Source organism: Hemiscyllium ocellatum, chromosome 30 (genome assembly GCF_020745735.1).
Source record: "Hemiscyllium ocellatum isolate sHemOce1 chromosome 30, sHemOce1.pat.X.cur, whole genome shotgun sequence".
NCBI lineage: Eukaryota > Metazoa > Chordata > Chondrichthyes > Orectolobiformes > Hemiscylliidae > Hemiscyllium > Hemiscyllium ocellatum.
In genome coordinates this window covers 10,276,718-10,295,186 of record NC_083430.1, presented here as the reverse complement: position 1 = coordinate 10,295,186, position 18,469 = coordinate 10,276,718, and the positions used below count along the sequence as shown (strand labels likewise).

The window sequence follows — 18,469 nt, the reverse complement described above, 5'->3', positions numbered from 1 at the left end:
TTCCCAATCCTACCCCCCAACCTCCCAATCCCACACCCCCAACCTCCCAATCCTATCCCCCCAACCTCCCAATCCCACACCCCCAAACTCCCAATCCCATCCCCCAACCTCCCAATCCCACCCCTCATTTTCCCAATCCTATCCCCCCAACCTCCCAATCCCACACCCCCAACCTCCCAATCCCATCCCCCAACCTCCCAATCCCACCCCTCATTTTCCCAATCCTACCCCCAACCTCCCAATCCCTTCCCCCAACCCCACCCCTCATTTTCCCAATCCTACCCCCCAACCTCCCAATCCCTTCCCCCAACCCCACCCCTTATTTTCCCAATCCTACCCCCCAACCTCCCAATCCCTTCCCCCAACCCCACCCCTTATTTTCCCAATCCTACCCCCCAACCTCCCAATCCCTTCCCCCAACCCCACCCCTTATTTTCCCAATCCTACCCCCCAGCCTCCCAATTCCATTCCCCCTTCCCAATTCCATGATGACTTCACAAGCCCACCTCCTACTCCTCGATCCTACCTCACTGCCTTGCTCATGACAGAGCATTCTGTTTTCCAATACCAATGTGAAAATAAAAGGTCAGAATGATGGAGTTAAGAAAAATACATTTTATTAAACAAAATATTCCAATGGAAGATAAATTTTGAGTTTTTACATGTTACAAAGGAAATGTTATTACAACAGCATTTCTTCTGTACAGGGAAGGACACCTCATAGCCTTTCATTTCATGATCTCAAGAAGTCCCATAGACAATTCAATACATTTTTGTGAAGAGCTGTTATTAATGCAAATAAAGTAAATCTTGCATTTTATAGTGTCTTTCACAGCCACCAGACATCCCAAACATATTTACAGGCAATGAAGTTATTTTTGGAATTGTAGTTACTGATGTAGTGTCAGGAAGATGGCAGCCAACTTTGCAACAGGATTCCAAAAACAGCAATAAGTAAATAGTTAATTAAACAGACTTAGTGATTTTGTTTGACCAAGACTATGGGGAAAGTCCCTAGCATTCTACAAAATAGTTTCATGGTCCTTTTCACATTCATGAGAGAGGATCAACATGGTTTAGGTTTAACAGCCCATCAAAAAGATGGCAATTCCGTCAGTGCAGTGCTCCTTCAGTACTGTACCGGGAGCTTCAGGTTGGGTTTTGTCCACGAGTTTCTGGTGTGGGGCTTGAACCCCTGCCTTTAGATTTAGGCAAGAGTGCTACCACTGAACCATAGCTGAGACTAGACGATCCAAACTGAGGGCTGCAAAGTGTCACTGTTTCCAATACTGAAAGGTGCGTGTTTCTCAGAGGGTTGGATTGGATAAGAAGTAGAAGCCGGGATAGGCCAAGTGACACAAAACCAGAAATAGCAGGAGAAACTCAGCAGGTCTGTGGACAGAAAGCACAGCCAATGTTTTGGGTCCATTGACCTTTCTTCAGAACTGGCGAATTGACCATTGAAGCTTTCTCTGCCATTCAACAAGATCATGTTGAACTCCAATGTCAATGCCACTTTCCAGCAGTATCTCCATATTCCCCAGTGTCTAAAAATGGATTGATCTCAGCATAACCTTCCAGATTCCCCTGGTAGGGAGTTCAATAATTCACAACTCTTGGAGTGACAACCTTTCTGATCTCAGACCCCAGCAGTCGGCCTTCCTTGTCTCCAGTGAGGACACTGCAGTCAGGGTGAACAATCTTTCAGTATTCACCTGTCAACGCCTTAACAAACTTTACAAATTTTAAATTTGCCAATTTGGGACTGCTTTCATGGAGAAGATTTGAAAGAGCTACTCAAAAGGATGAGAACAGAGTAGATTGGGACAAATGTGTTCCCATTGTATTGGAATGACCGAAAAGCAGAGGGCACGGATTTAAGGCAACAGGAAAATGAAAAGGACACACAAGAGAAATGTTCTAATGCAGCGAGTGACTGTGACGTGGAAGGGCTGTCTGAGGGAGGGAGGGAGGGTGGGGGGAGCTTCGATCAAGGTGTCCAAGATTTAAGTGAATTGTTACCTGAAAAGCAACAGTTTGCAGAATCAGAGGGTGTAGGCTGGGGGTGGCATTGTTCATTCAGAGAGACAACGCTGACATCCTGGGCTAAATGGCCTCCTTCGCTGCTGTAACAATTCTATGATTCTGCTTCAATCAAGTCACACCACATTATGAAGTAGGATGGCGCCAACAGCATGGGTTCAATTCCTGCACTGGCTGAGGTAACCAGGAAGGGCACTCCTTCTTACCCTCTCCCCGTTGTCTGAGGTGTGATGACCCTCAGGTTAAACCACCTCTCTTTCATGGCAGAGCAGCTGATGGCTCCAGTCAGATATGGCGATTACCGTGCTGTTTTAAACACCAGTGGAACAGAAGCCCATTCTACGCGATGTAATGAGTCAGGATACTAGGCTAAAGAATGAGTTTGTCTTTTTAATGACTTAGCCTGCTTGGCACACTTTCCTCATTCCTGATGAAGGACTCATGCCCGAAATGTCGATTCTCCTGCTCCTTGGATGCTGCCTGACCTGCTGCGCTTTTCCAGCAACACATTTTCAGTTTTTAATGACTTGGCCAAAAGTCATTCTTCCACCAACATTAATAAAGCAGCTCAACCGGTCAGCTACCTCCAGTTTGAGGATCTTGCTACGCAGCTCCTGGGCAGATTGGCAGCGGATCGAAACAAGATCCTCTCCAAGTGTCAACCGTGTGGGTGGTGGCAGGTCAGTGTCACTGAAAGGAAGACTTGCTGGAAGGATTGACTGTGCCTGGCCTATTCTCTCACTGTCACGGGACAAGGGCACAAGCTACTGCTGACATTTACAATGCACTGTTCAGAAGAAAATGCAGGGAAAATTAAAATCCTTCACAGAAGGAATTGTGGGAAGGCTGATGGCAAATGTGATGGATTTTGAACCCATTGAAATGATTAGAGGAGAAAAAGGATTCTTATCTGGAAAGATAAACCTCGATAAGTTAGTGGATGGGATTGGAAAGCATTGAAAAGGGAACTGAACCCCTCTCTCGCAATTAGGCCAAAATACAAAGAGGCTTCAGTTGGATGTAGCCTGGGACAGACCGCATTCAAATCTGGGAGTCTCACTAAATAGGTCCTGAATTCATCAGAATGATGCTGGTTCATAAAAGTTCAACTGTGAGGACCCATTGCTTAGATGTAGACCATATAACTTTGCAAGTATAAGTAAGAGGTGTGATCTGACTGCAAGACTCAAGTGGTGAAAGGATTTGATAGGATGGATAAAGTGAATCTCCTCTCTCTGCTGAGGGAATACATGGCAAGGCAGGATAATCGCCATATTAAAATGAGGCCATTCAGGGGGAGAGCAATTAATGAGTTGAAGTGAGACAGTCTGTAATCCTAGTGGGAAATTGAGTACTTTTCAGGAATTTAGATCACCTACAGAGAACACTTATTACCTATATTGTCTTCCACACATTCTCCTACAACATCAGAAGCTGTGGGTCCTGCTGGTTATGTGTAATGTAAACAATTGCACGATCATACACACACAGCCCAGTCATCGAACCAGCACGAGGTATGAACATTACAATGTTTCCAGCTATGAGATGTTGCACAGTGGGTTAAATCAATCTGCAATGGGTGCAGCTCTGAGATTAAACTTGTGGCACAGACAGCTGTAACACTTCTAGCAGTGGGAGACACTGCAGCACCCAACTCGGCCCTCTCACCCTCGGGATGAACCTGTCGCCGGTGTCTCTATCAGTTCGTGGATCGTGGTAGTTAGTGTAGCTCCGGGCTGAAGCCAAGTCTTGTCTCGGAAACTGAGCAGTGGGTTGGCCAGTGCCTACATCTTGCCGTTCATCTTCCTGTGGGCGCAGATTGCAGCCCAGAGTCTGCACAGCATTCCACCCCTAACACAGGAAGGCATCCTTTAGTGAGTGTGGAGACAGATCCTGTTCTATATAAATACACAGTGCTCTCTACATGTATTGCTGCTTATGAACACATACACATACATATCCGCCCAAAGCATTTTGGAAGCAGGGCACTGATCACTTCTCTCTGGTATTAACTGGGGAAATGCCCCATCACACATTTCCAATGTAGTGCCATCTACTTTCGCCATCCTGGGTAAACTGGGCAACAGCACTAATGCCACTGACCACTTTCCATCAACAGTGTTACATAAGGCTATTTCAGGCCATTCAAACCTCTGCTCAATGACTAAAGTTAAATAGCAAAGGCCCATTATTTCCTCCAATCTCCTGGAACCTCTTATCAGCACAGAACATTTTGAAAATAAAGCCATTATTCTGACCACCTCTTATCCAAGATAATGAATACATGTATTATCAAATTGAGATGCGTCTGACTTATCCAGCGAGCAATTTCAAATCCTGAAATGTAATGATTATTACAATTAGGGAGTAAGTAAGCATCATTTATTCCAGCTTCTCTCATAAGGCACATTGCCAAACACCAATCACTGTCACTGTTCGCCTGTCAAAAATTCTGAATCTCATCTTAATTAGTACATGCGATGATGGCTTGATTTTAAATTACCATTCCATAATATCAGCTTCCAGCCATTTAATTCGTTAATTCGTTAAAATAAATAAATCAGTGTCTTTGAACTAGCAATGAAAGGTACTTATGTCTCCAATTGTAACTTAAGATGATACTGGCCATCCTGTATCTTCAATCCTTTCCTATATCTTATGGTCTTCTCAAGGGTTAGGGGTAGAAGGCAGGAGAATGGGGATGAGAAACAAACCAGCCAGGATTGAATGGGGGAGCATACCCGATGGGCTAAAGGGTCTAATTCTACTACTCTATCTATTTTTGCTATAAATTCTGTGTTACGATCGAGCCCTCCACAATCACCTGATGAAGGAGCGTCGCTCCGAAAGCTAGTGCTTCCAATTAAACCTGTTGGACTATAACCTGGTGTTGTGTGATTTTTAACTTTGTACACCCCAGTCCAACACCGGCATCTCCACATCATGGTGGTATTATGGCCATGTTATATTGTGCAGTACGCAATGCCAGCACATCATAGTTACACATATTCTCCCACAATCTGCAGTGTGATGGTACTGTGGCTTGAAGAGGAGTATTTTATTCTGTTTTTTTTGAAGAGAGGTTTTAAGGCACAGCTGGAAAGCGGAACTGCTGGAGTAAATTAGAGGCCTTGGGATTTTCTTTTAAAAATTGGACCAATAGAAGCAATCTGAATGGATGTGGTCAAGCTCCCACAGATCCAGGAGTTTTAGTTTAGCTTTCTGCAGTTGCTGTTGGGTCTTGAATATGTAGAAGCAATTTACTTTCTCCTCTCAGCTTCAGCCAAAAGCCACTGGAGTTGCATGTGAGACAATCTGACTTCATAATTTGCCTTTTGCCAAGGGTGTGGTTACAGGATGTTACTGAATTGGAACAGTGAATACTTACTGTATCTATTGTTCTGTTAAATCTTCTAATAGAGTTCAGTTACTTCAATTCTTTCTTTCTTTCGGTACACCTTAATTATAGGGCGTCACGATGGTTCAGTCGTTAGCACTGCTGCCTCACAGCACCAGGGACCTGGAGTTCAATTCTAGTCTCGGGTGACTATCTGTGTGGAGTTTGAACAATCTCCCTGTATCTGTGTGGGTTTCCTCCCACAGTCCAAAAAGATGTGCAGGTCAGGTGAATTGGCCATTCTAAATTGCTGAAAATGTGTTGCTGGTTAAAGCACAGCAGGTTAGGCAGCATCCAAGGAATAGGAAATTCCTTCATCAGGGCTTATGCCCGAAACGTCGAATTTCCTATTCCTTGGATGCTGCCTAACCTGCTGTGCTTTAACCAGCAACACATTTTCAGCTCTGATCTCCAGCATCTGCAGACCTCATTTTTTACCCATTCTAAATTGCCCATAGTATTCAAGGATGTGCAGGTTAGGTGCATTAGTCAGGGGTAAATTTAGAGTAATAGGATAGGGGAATGGGTCTGGGTGGGTTACTCTTTGGAGGGTCAATGTGGACTTGTTGGGCCAAAAGGCCTATTTCCACACAGTAGGGATTCAATGGTGGATTAATACAGTGTGTGTTTGCTTTAAATCCAGTAGTTTGAACAACCAAATTGCATCTGGAATGCAACACCTTGCATTTACCTATAAAATCAGATAAAGTGAGAGCCTAAACTATCTTCTGAATATCTTGAGGGGGTTTGGTCTGGTCCATCGTAGCAATGTGGGTGGGTTTCTGGATATGGACACCATTGGAAAGGTCAGCAATTTTTATCTGTTTGCAGAGAATCTGCTGGTGTGCCTCCTTCTTGAACTACTGCAGTTCCTATGGTGTTGGTGCTCTGCTCATAGTGTACCACAGGATGCTGATCCAGTCTCAATGATAACACAGCGATATGCGTCTAAATCATGGTGTGCAATTAATTCCAGCATTTAATTGATGGTTGGCAGAAGGCTAATAGAACAGCAACTGCCTTGTTTAGACTAACTGTCTCTTCGCAGATGGGTAATATCTGTGCCACACAAGTGCCAGGCAATGCCCAACAAGGGAGAAACCAACCCTCTCATCTTGACATTCAATCACTTTACCGTTGCTCAATCCCCCGCTATCAATATCCCTGGGGATTACCATTGGCCAGAATTTCACCATATAACCGCTGTGGCTACAGGAGTACGTCACACTGCAGTGAGTAACTCACCTCCTGACTCACCCACTATCCACAAGGTACAAGTCAGGGGTGTGAGGGTAATACTCCCCACTTGCCTGGATGGGGGCAGCTCCAACAACACTCAAGAAGCTCGACACCATCCAAGAAAAACTGCCCACTTAATTTATTTCCACTACTTCCAAAACTCTCCTTCAACCACCAATGCACAAAAGTAGCAATCTATACCAAGTACAAGATACTTAATGCTTACAAATTGCATATCAAGTCTCCTTGAACAACAGTTTACAAACCTGTGACCACCACCATTTAGAAGGACAACACATGGGAAACCTGACACCTACAAGTTCACTTCCAAGCTACTTACCATCCTGACCTGGAGATATGCCACTGTCCCTTCGGTGACACGAGGTCAAAATCCTGGAATCCCTCCCTCTTGGCATTGTGGGTCTACCTACAATATATGGACTGAAGCAGTTGAAGAAGACAGCTCAACACCATCTTTCTTTTTGCCCTCCTGGAGAGGTTTCCCATGGAGCTATGTGAAAGAGCAAAGAATTCTCCTGGTATCCTGTCCCAATATTTATACCCTTAAAAATCAGATTATTTGGCCAATAGGACATCACCTATTTATGGGAGTTTGTTCAGTGCTGCTGCATTTCCCACATTACTGCAGTGAATACACTTCTATCATTGAGAAGTGCTTTTGGCCATCCTGACATCACAGAAGCAGCTATATAAATGCAGGTTTTTCTTCAATGACAGCTCATGAAATAAGAAATAGAAATAACAGCAGGTCCCTTAAATCTGCTCCACTATTTACTAGATGCATGGCACATCTGATAGTAGTCTGAACACCACTTTCCTGCTTGCCACTCCTCATAGTGTTTGACTTTTTTCAATATTAAAAATCTATCTTACTCAGCCTGGAATATATTCAATGATTCAGCCTCCTCTGCGGTCGGACAAGCGAATTCCTGAGGTAAACAATTCCTGTGGTGAAGAAATTCATCCTTATCTGCAGCTTAAATGGGAGACAACTCCTGAAACTGTGCCCTGGATCATGATATCCCCACAGGAGGAAACATCTTGCCAGCATCTACCCAGTTAAAACACTTCAGGATCCTTACAATGCTTTGATAAAATTGCCTCTCATTCTTCTACACTCCTGTGAAAGAATAACAGAAAATGCATGCACACTTAGCGCATGCACCGTTGTGCTACTGAGACTTTATAAAGCTCTGGTTAGGCCCCATTTGGAGTACTGTGTCCAGTTTTGGTCCCCACACCTCAGGAAGGACATACTGGCACTGGAGCGTGTCCAGCGGAGATTCACACGGATGATCCATGGAATGGTAGGTTTAACATACGAGGAACGGCTGAGGATCCTGGGATTGCATTCATTGGAGTTTAGAAGATTAAGGGGAGATCTAATAGAAACTTACAAGATAATACATGGCTTGGAAAGGGTGGACGCTAAGAAATTGTTTCCGTTAGGCGAGGAGACTAGGACCCGTGGACACAGCCTTAGAATTAGAGGGGGTCAATTCAGAACAGAAATGCGGAGACATTTCCTCAGCCAGAGAGTGGTGGGCCTGTGGAATTCATTGCCGCAGAGTGCAGTGGAGGCCGGGACGCTAAATGTCTTCAAGGCAGAGATTGATAAATTCTTGATGTCACAAGGAATTAAGGGCTACAGGGAGAATGCTGGTAAGTGGAGTTGAAATGCCCATCAGGCATGATTGAATGGCGGAGTGGACTCGATGGGCTGAATGGCCTTACTTCCACTCCTATGCGTCTTATGTGCGTGTACACTCTTTCTCTTGGCATTTACTCATTTCACATATATATATATATATACACACATGAGAACAACAAACACATCAATAAACAGTCATATAAAAGTTCTTTGAACTGACAAATCCAAACATTCAGTGAATTTGCTGACACAAGAATACAAACAGACTTGCCCAGCAATCTCCTCAGCATGTAAAGCAGTGAAACTCAGACAACAAAAGGCAAGGAATGACTACATCAAGCAGTACAGCAGTGTTTAATCAAAACCCACGCACATTGTTTGGGGAGCAGCCAGCCCTGCCATTACGCAACCTCTGTGAAAATTTCAGAAGCTCGGCTGTTCCAATTAAAGGGACCAATGGGAAGTTTTCAGGGAAAGGAGGTGAATCCAGTGTAAGTGGGACCATATTCCCAAATAAACAATGCAAACGTATTGACAAGATTAGAACTCATATTACACCACCCCTCATAATAGTTCTTTCGAAGCATGAGGACAATTACACGGGATTAATGGATTGTGTTTGTTTGTTTGGAATGGGTTGTGTGCACTTGCATCGGAACTAATTCTCTCACTTCCCCAAGCCTGACTCTGCATGTGGCTTCTCTCCTTCCAAGGACACAACAACAGGTTGGAACTCAGGGGAAGAAAGGAGTGACTTATGGAATGGTATGGTGTGGGTTGTGGATGGTTGCTCTTCCTGTCGGGTCACTGTGCAGCTTCACCAAGATTGGAGCTGGCGGAGGTCTCTGTATGGTGAGGGACTGAGCCACGAGAGATGAGAAAGTTCCCAGAGCCGGTTCCCCAACTGTGTGCATTGGACTGATCTCATCGAGAACAGCTGCGATGTCTAATTGATATCCTTGGGCTAAGGAGGAGGAAAGTTAACCGGTTTTCCTACTCCTGATAAAAACACGTGTGTGAAGGCTGCCTAAGGCTCTCCTTCTCATGATTAAACACTCCCCATCAAGATTCACACTTGTTAAAAGAATGACACCAGAGTAAGATACTGAACACAGACTGAACAGCTTCAGAAACAGAGGCAGTGGGAATAAAAAATGAACCGCAAATACATCTAGAGAATCGAGTGGGCATTGAATATAACAGTGTGCACCAGCTTACTGCTTGTGTGTGTGCAATAGGCAAGTGGTATATGTGCAGTTGTACAGCACGCTTGGCAGGGGGTGGCTATTTGACCATGAAACGGTATCGGCTCCAATTCTGAGTAGGCTTGACTCAGGTAATGCTAGGATCCACCTTGTGCCAGGCCCAAAGGATGCCCGTGTGTGGCAGAGGGCAGAGGGGCCAGGTGCCAATGGACTTCAGTTACAGCCAGCTCCTCACGAACAGAACTGAAGAAAACATTTGGAGCAAATTTTAAAAAAAAGTCTCAATCTTTCAAAAACCATTCCTCACGATGAAGGGCAGGGAAGAGTTTGTTTACAGCCATTGAGCAATGAAGATTGTGCTCAGTGAGGCCTGCAGCCAGTGTGAAGCCTGCCTCAGGGGATCCTGGGAAAAATGGACAATCTCTGTCTTTCCAAGTCCCTCTAACTCTGGAACTTGGGGAGACTCTGAGACTGATTTTATCCGTTTCAGCTCCTGATTGAAAAGGTTACCCTCTAGCAAACTCCCCTTGTCCAAAATGTTTAAACATTGCTGGACCTCTGACACAAAGTGAGAAAATTCTCTTCTTCAGTTCAGGTTATGCCACTCATGTGCGTAAACTGCAGCCTCTAGTGGTGTAAAGTCAAACAAGCCTCAGCTTTAGATAAAGGTTGGGATGCATTCGGGGAAGAGGCAAATTGAGTCTGAGAACTCAGTATGTCAGGCAGAGTACAAAAGTAAATTACTGCAAAAGCTGGACAACTGAAAGAAAACATAAGTTAAGCTGAAGGTGCGCAGGTCAGGTAACATCTGTAGAGAAAAGAAGAGTTGACATTGCAAGTCGAGATGAGCTGTCGTGAATTAAAAGCCATTGACCCAAAACCTTTAGCTCACCTTCTCTCTGCAGACACTACCTGACCTGCTGAGCACTTTCACTGCCTCTTGTCCTTGACACTCTGAGCAGTGCTCTCAATCAATGCTAGCGCATCACACGGACAGACAGCATTGAGCTGCTCCAGTTAACACTCTGCACCTGAGTGTGAAATTTGACTTCCACACTAGTGCAATAGCCAAACCACAGTGTTTTCTGTTTCGTGTGATTTTCTCTCTCTGATCACACCAGTGAGGTTGATGTGACATGAGTGTCTGACTCAGTATCACCTGTTCCACACTAACAGGGAAAATCAGTTTCGAACCCGTGGTTTCCTTTGTTCTCATAATGCCAAGGGTGGAGTCCATGATGTACAATCAAAAGAAATAATGTACATTTACATAACATCTTTCACACCCTTGGGATGTCTCAAAGTGATTTATAGACAGTTGATTGTTCCATAAGTGATTCCTCCCTGCTGTTATCAGACTTATGGACGGATCCTCTCATATATTAGAGTTGATTTTTCTCTGTACCTTCTCTGTAGCTATAAGACGACATTCTGCATTCTGTTCTATTACCCTAACGTACTTATGTAAGGTATGATTTGCCTGGATGGCACGCAAAACAATACTTTTCACTGTGCCTCGGTACATGCGACAATACTAAATCAAATCAAATCAAGCAGTTAGCCCCTATGCGTTAACTGACGTCACAAGATGTCCAACTGAATATAAAGGTAGTTTTGGGGGGGGGGGGGCAATATGTCTCTAAGTCTTTAGCCTTCTGTGGTAAGTCCTACATAGCAAAACAATAATGTACCTTCAGTCTCAACTCTAGCCTGAGGGCTCATAATGGACTCTTGCATCTCAGATGTAGCTAGTTATTAAATATTATGTAATAAACCAGCTCTGTGTGGACATCTCAGGTGGTGCTGGCCACACATAAGGGTTACTTTTGGAAATATAATCTGGGAAACATGATACCCACAACATACATACTGAGATTCCACAAATACTAACAGGAAAATCAGCAGCTAATCAGCCTTTAGTGAGGTTAGTTAAGAATAACAGCTAGAACAATTATTTTAATGCCACCATGGAATCTTTGATAGAAATCTGAACGACTGGGGTGCCAGTGCCATGCCTCCTTTGACTGTGTAGCACTGGGGTGTGAGCCTGCTGAGGTGAGAGTGCTGCATGAATCCACAAGCCTCTGACTCAGGCATAAGGTTGTCATCATGGTGCCACAGTTCAACAGGAACATGAATGTTGTTTACAATTCAACCTGAAATTTAGGAATAACAACTGAACACCAAATCCAGCCACAGCTCTTACCTGATCTGGGCGTATTTCAAATCATCTCTTGTGGCATCAGTCAAAAGATCTTGCAGCGTGTACCCATTGGCCACAATCTGTAACATGAACATGAGACAGCACTAGAGTCACCATGAAACATATATCTCTGACCAGGAAGCCCCATGTCCTTCCTCCTCTCTCCTGATAACTTGGTGCTGTTTCATGAGCTCCAGCAACCTCTGATAACTTCTGCCAAGTAGACCATCTCAGCACCATTGGTTATTTATTGTTAGGCATTCAACCCAACCCGGAACCTGCAGCTGTGAGAAACACTGAGCTTCCAGTTACCTGCCACTTCAACACACTACCCTACTCCCTGGCCAACACCTCTGTCTCAGGCTTGCTGCAGTGATTCAGTGAAGCTCGGCTCAAGCTAGAAGAATAGCATCTAATTTTCTGCTTGGGAACTCTTACAGCCTTCTGGATTCAATATTGAGTTCAACAGTTTTAGGGTTTGAAGCACCTTCTCCCTTGTCCTAAGCCCAACTCTCACACACTAGGCCTGGTTATCACATGGTCTGCTGTTACACACAGTCACTAGCAGTCTCCATGAGCATCATTCTTCAAAGCTGACTGTTATCCCACTGTCTGTCCAACTGTTACTCTCTCTCTTTGGGCTCTACCTCCACCTATCATTTATTCCTACACCCTGCCCCATCCATAGCAATGCATAAACCTTTTCCTAGCTACCATCAATTCTGAAGAAGGGTGGCTGGATCTGAAATATTAAATCTGCTCTCTCTCCATAGATGCTGCCATCTGAGCTTTTCCAGCAGTTTCTGTCTTTGTTTCTGGAACCCGTGCACATCAGAGTTGTTGGGGAGGCAGGTTTTGCTCTAACTAGGTAAGTGGAGAAACTCAACAGTGACCCTGACTGGAAACAGTTAACTCAGACCAAGCAGTGAACTCAGTCTGTGTGGCTCAGTATCTCACTGCTATAGCTGGTCTAGTGACTGCAGGAGCAAATCGGACGAGACAAGATCAGATCAGATCTATCATCAACTAGCAACAACTCTCTCGCTGCAGTTGGATAAATAGAGACAGCATCCAGTAACCTCCCTACCTGAGCCACACCGACCTCATAAGACCCAGAGGAATCCCACCTCCTGCAAGGAGACACATTTTCTGAGGGAGGCACATTCAGCTCATTGGGTTTTAGAACAAGAAGTGGTAGTTTTAAGATGAGGGCTGGAAGATTTAAAACAGAAATGAGGAGAAATTATTTCTCTCAAAGGATTGTGGATCTATGGAATTCACAGCTCCTGTGTGTGGTAGATGTTGGCACACTGAGTAAATTTAAGGAGCAAATAGACAAGGTTTTAATTAGTAACAGATTGGGGAGTGGGCAGGAAGGATGAGATGATCCCATTAAGTCGTGGTGCAGGCTCCATTTTGTGAGTCATGTTACAAGCAACAAAGGGGAGAAGGTCATAACACAAATGGTAAAGCTTCAGCATGGGCAGAAACTGGGGCAAAACATTTCCTTCAGGTTAGTGGATGTGAAAACTCGATTGCGATCTGGGTTAGGGTTAAATTCTGTTCCTGGGTACTGTGAGCACAAACACAAGAGAGCTCCTGTTGAAGCCCCAGAATCAACTCAATGCTCGATTGCTCGAGACAACCTACACGCCACTGAGATCTCCAAAACGATGATTCCGAAGCTCAGTTACTCCTCTATTCTGTGGAGAGAAATCCAAGGAACACACAGAAGGCTAAAGGATTGGGAAGATGAGAGAGTATTCCAGGAAATCGAGGGGCTGAATTGCCTACAGCTGCTCCTAGTTCTTATCTAACTGAGATCAAGTTGGCACTTTGCTGATGTATGCCTCAGCATTTTATTTTTTTTCTTCTTTCTCTTTCTCCTCACAAACCCCACACTGTCACCAAACAGCGGCACTGCTTATTTTCCTCCATGTAGTGTGTGTGTAGATGTAGGACACAGTGAAGATGCCTCAGCATTTTATTGGACACTGTTGGACTGTGCCTGCCCTCATCAGTGGAGAAAAAAACTCCTTCTTCAAGTGGGATCATGAGCATTGAAATGAAATCCAAAGTCTGTTAAAACCACAACAATTTACTTTGTCTGCAAATATCTTTGATGCAAACGCTGTTGATTTGTCCAAAAGATCAGTAACGCTGCAGAGAGCTGCCTAAGGGCTACAGAGTACTGATAGGACTCAACATTGGTATTATACACGTCATCAGTTAAACAGCGTATGTTTGAGAATTCCAGTGTCTGCTCACAGACTACTCTCAATTCCCCCAGGCTCCACTCAAAAAGCCGACCTTTACAGGATTTTATGATCGTGATAAGTACATGTCATCTGGAAGCCAGGGAATGAGCATCTGTCAGTGGCTTCAGGCTGTGACTGTCCCGTCGAACCCATCAGAGAGCATCTAACAAGGACTGGTCCAAACCAAACCCAGTGCAGCTGGTCACTGATGGATCTAACTGCTGAGCAGTTAGCATGGAAATGGAGATGTACACCCAGGATCTTGTAATTGAGAATGCTGCTGATTTAACCGATGACCCAGGATATACAGAGGTTTTCAAATGGCCTTACCTGATAGAACTGGCTGAAGGGCCATCAGCTAATGCGACGTGTTATAAAGTGAGAACACATTCAGGTCTGGCAGCTCAGAGGGGATATTTCAGCGTGATGACTTTCCGTTAGCACTGTCATGGCTCCACCCTGAACTGGTTGCCTCTCCTTCCTTCCTTTGCACTTTACTGCGCCTGGTTAGGCCAATTCTCAAACCGCTCACTGCCTCTTCTAGCCCCAGCATTCTGTGCCTCATCACCCTTTCATACACATGCTCCTAATCGGCAACACTGTGGATTTAAAGTTGTCATCGTTCAATTGTTCCACAGTCTGACCCATCCCTCTGCCCGGGAATACTACACTGCTTCAATTCTGGCCTCTTGCATGTCTCTGATTTTAATCACTCCACTGCGGCTCCTTGGGCCTAAACAATGGAACTCCCTCCCTACCCCTGAGTGGTCCTCTGCCTCACTCTCTTTTGGGACCCTCCTTAAAACCCACAACTTTACCCAAGATTTTGGTCATCTCTCCTTGTGCTAATTTCCTTGTCTTGGTGTCCAAGTACCTTGGGTTATTTTACTTTGTTAAAAGCATTATATAAATCCAAGATTATTCCAATATTCCTATCATCAGTCATTATATACACTCACAGGTCACTTGCAGACAACTCAGAGCAAGGGTGGGGCCTCTGGCACTCTGTAACATCTAAAACCATCTCTCAATTTAAATACTTCTCTCTATAACACTCTACAGAATCCTCGGTAGCTCTTACCTGGTCAATTGTTCGTTGATCAACTTGAGTTGTTACCAGCCACCGTGAAAGTTCCTCGGTTTCAGAGTCTGCAGTAGCTGATCGGAAGTCACAAAGAGCGCCTGAGTAGACATCTGGTCAAGAACATCAAAAGAAAATGTTAAGAAGCAGCTTGTGCCAAATTCTGTGTTCACATTTCAGAGAGGGGCCTGATCTTCAACCAAGATGAAAACAAGGAGAATCAGGAAACTCATACTTTCCTAATCGATCCCCAAACAACCGCGCTCTCAACCTACAGCTGGCTGAACCCATTTATTTCAAAGATGTTTCACATCGTCTACCCCATGAGCTAATTAAAAAAAACTCACAGAGATTTCCTTTCCCATTCCTCAGTTCATCATTCCTTGGTTTTGGGCCATTCCCTTCATCTGGATCAATCAGTCACCCACAAATCTGACAAACTTTAATGGTATTGACTCAATGGCTCCTCTGGCCCAAAGACGACATGTTTAATGTCCTTCGCTTCTCCTTCTAACTTACATTCCAATATCTGGAATCCCAGACCCTCCCCCAGTATCCCACAGCAACTGAAGGGTCGTAATATCCTATCTGGGATATACTTGTCAACAGTGGTCCAGATGGGCTAGGTCATAAAGCAAGAATATTCAAGGCAGAAAGAAATATGTCTATAAATTGGTGTTCAGACCCATCCAGTGCACGGTCACACTGTATTTGAAGGTTTCAGATGCACAGTTGTACACTCCACCTCTTTTCTTAATACAGGTCACACTAAGCCTCCTTCCTGTGGATTAGGGGAAGCGATGGCCTATTGCTGGACTCTTAGTCCAGAGATCCAAGTCACGTCCTGGGGACCCAGGTTCAAATCCCACCATGGCAGATGGTAGAATTTAAACTCAATAAAAACAATCTGGAATTATGAGTCTAATGATGACAATGAAGCCACTATCGATCGTAGGAAAAACCCATCTGGTTCACTAATGTCCTTCAGAGAAGGAAACTGCCATTCAGAATGCCCTGCCTGCAACAGTAGTGGACTCCCAATATTAAGGATTCCTGATGAAGGGCTTTTGCCCGAAACGTCGATTTTCCTGTTCCTCAGATGCTGCCTGACCTGCTGTGCTTTTCTAGCACCACTCTAATCTTGACTCTAATCTCCGACATCTGCAGTACCCACTTCCTCCCCAACATTAAGGACATTTGAATGGTCATTGGATAAACATATGGATGATAGTGGAATAGCGTTGGTTAGATGAGCTTTAGATTAGTTTCACAGGTCAGTACAACATCGAGGGCCAAACGGCCTGTACTATGCTGCAATGTTCTATGTTCTATCCTTACCCGGTCTGGCTTACATACGACTCCAGACCCACAGCAATGTGGTTGACTCTTAACTGGTCTCTGGGCAATTAGGGATGGGCTATTAGGGATGCCCAGCCAGTGATGCCCACATCCTATGAATGAATAAAAAATACAGACCATCCACCATCCTCCCAACTCGGCTTCATGACCATGGGCAGAGTGACAGCAGCAACCATGACTCTGTCCTTAATTATATCCAGTCGCTGGTGATGGGCTGAGCAGGGGCCCAGACATTTGCAGCCTTCAGTGCATTCCACCAAACACATCAACATGGTCTCCCACCCTTCAGCTATCGGAACAATGGTATTAAAGGGTGCAGAAAAGATTTATAAGAATGTTGCTAGGGTTGGAGGGTTTGAGCTGAATAGGCTGGGGCTATTTCCCCTGAAGCATCAAAGGTTTAGGGGTGACCTTATAGAGGTTTATAAAATCAAGAACTGAAACTAGCATATCCCATTCTAAAAGATGAAAGATTTATCTAAAATTGTTTAATGTATCACATCTCCATGACTCCTTTGGTTATAAATTCGGTGAGCATGATCTTATTCACCACACCCACCTGATGAAGGAGCAGCGCTCCGAAAGCTAGTGCTTCCAAAGAAAGCTGTTGGACTGTAACCTGGTGTTGTGTGATTTTTAACTTTGTCCACCCCAGTCCTACACTGGCTGCTCCAAGTCAAAATCATGAGGGGCGTGGATAGGGTAAATAGATAAGGTCTTCACCACAGGGTGGGGGAGTCCAAAACTAAGAGGCATAGGTTTACAGTGAGAGGGGCAAGGTTTTAAAACAACATGCCAGGCAACTTCTTCACGCAGAGGGTGGTGTGTGTATGGAGTGAGCTGTCAGAGGGAGTGCAGGAGGCTGGTACAATGACAACATTTAAAAGGTGAGGGTGGGTGGGTACATGAATAGGAAGGGTTTAGAGGGATATGGACCAAATGTTGGCAAATGGGACTAGATTAATTTAGATATCAGGTCGGCATGGACAAGTTGGACCGAAGGGTCTGTTTCCGTGTTTTATGACTCCATGAATTTATATTGGTGGTTAGAACAACATTTCTATGGCATTAGGAACAAATGTACACTCCCCTCTCCCCCTACACCACCCCCATCCTCATTCGGTGGCCTAAACCCCATACTACAGTTGAAATCGGAATTAGCTGCACAGTCTGTGTCAATGTTGACATTCCAGAATCCATTCCAAAAGAGGTAAAGAGAGAAATACGTGTGTGTGAAAGAGACAGAGAGAGAGAGAAAGGGGGAGAGAAAGAGAGAGAGTGAAAGGGAGAAACAGAAAAAAGGAAAGACAGAGAGAGAGAGAGAGAGCGAAAAAGGGAGAGAGAAAGAGAGAGAAAAAGGAGAAAGAGAAAAAGGTGGGGGAGAGAGAGAGAGAAAGACTGGGCAAGAGAAAGAGAGTCAGAGAAAGAGGGAAACAGAGAGAGAAAGGGGGGGACAGAGAGCATGACAGATAGCATGAGAGAGAGCATGAGAGAGAGCAAGAGAGCACAAGAGAGAGAGCAAGAGAAAGAAAGAGCACGAGAATGAGACAGAGAAAGGAGGAGAGAGAGAAAGGGAAGAGAGAGAAAGTATGAGAGAGAGAGAGTGAGAGAAAGCGAGAGAAACAGAGAGTTAGAGAGAACTAATGCAATTGTTTTTGTTTGAGGGAGTAATGGTGGCCAACACAATGGGAGATCTTGCCTCTTCTTCCTGCTTGTAATTTCTCTCGCTGAGCGACCTGCTCCCTCACACCCTTTTGGAACATTTAAAATGGAAGGATCTACATCCTACCTTTCATCTCTCTTTGAAACCCATTTCTTTGGCACAGCATCCAGTCATGTCACATTTCAGCGAAAGGCCTTGCAACGCGACTCTCTGAAAGGTGCTATACAAATCCAACACGTTCACATAGTGTTGGACTTGAACCTCCTTCTTGGAGACATCTGCACTCTTAGCTGACCCTGATTACTTCCTTCTGGGGAGGGGGGTGGATGGAGAGGGAGACCAGTAACAT

The 18,469-nt window shown here is 44.6% G+C and overlaps 1 protein-coding gene across 2 annotated transcripts in view; it reads right to left on the bottom strand.

Moving 5' to 3' along the window:
- Positions 1-595: 595 nt before the first annotated feature.
- Positions 596-18,469, bottom strand: part of LOC132830155 (mitogen-activated protein kinase kinase kinase 5-like) — a 179,809-nt gene continuing 161,935 nt past the window's right edge. For both annotated transcript variants that reach the window (XM_060847686.1, XM_060847687.1), the window contains exons 27-29: positions 15,099-15,211; positions 11,763-11,839; positions 596-3,894 (exon numbers count right to left, since the gene is read on the bottom strand). In XM_060847686.1, the coding sequence (XP_060703669.1) occupies positions 3,828-3,894; positions 11,763-11,839; positions 15,099-15,211 (257 nt within the window). In that variant the 3' untranslated portion in view covers positions 596-3,827. The remainder of the gene's footprint in view (positions 3,895-11,762; positions 11,840-15,098; positions 15,212-18,469) is intronic.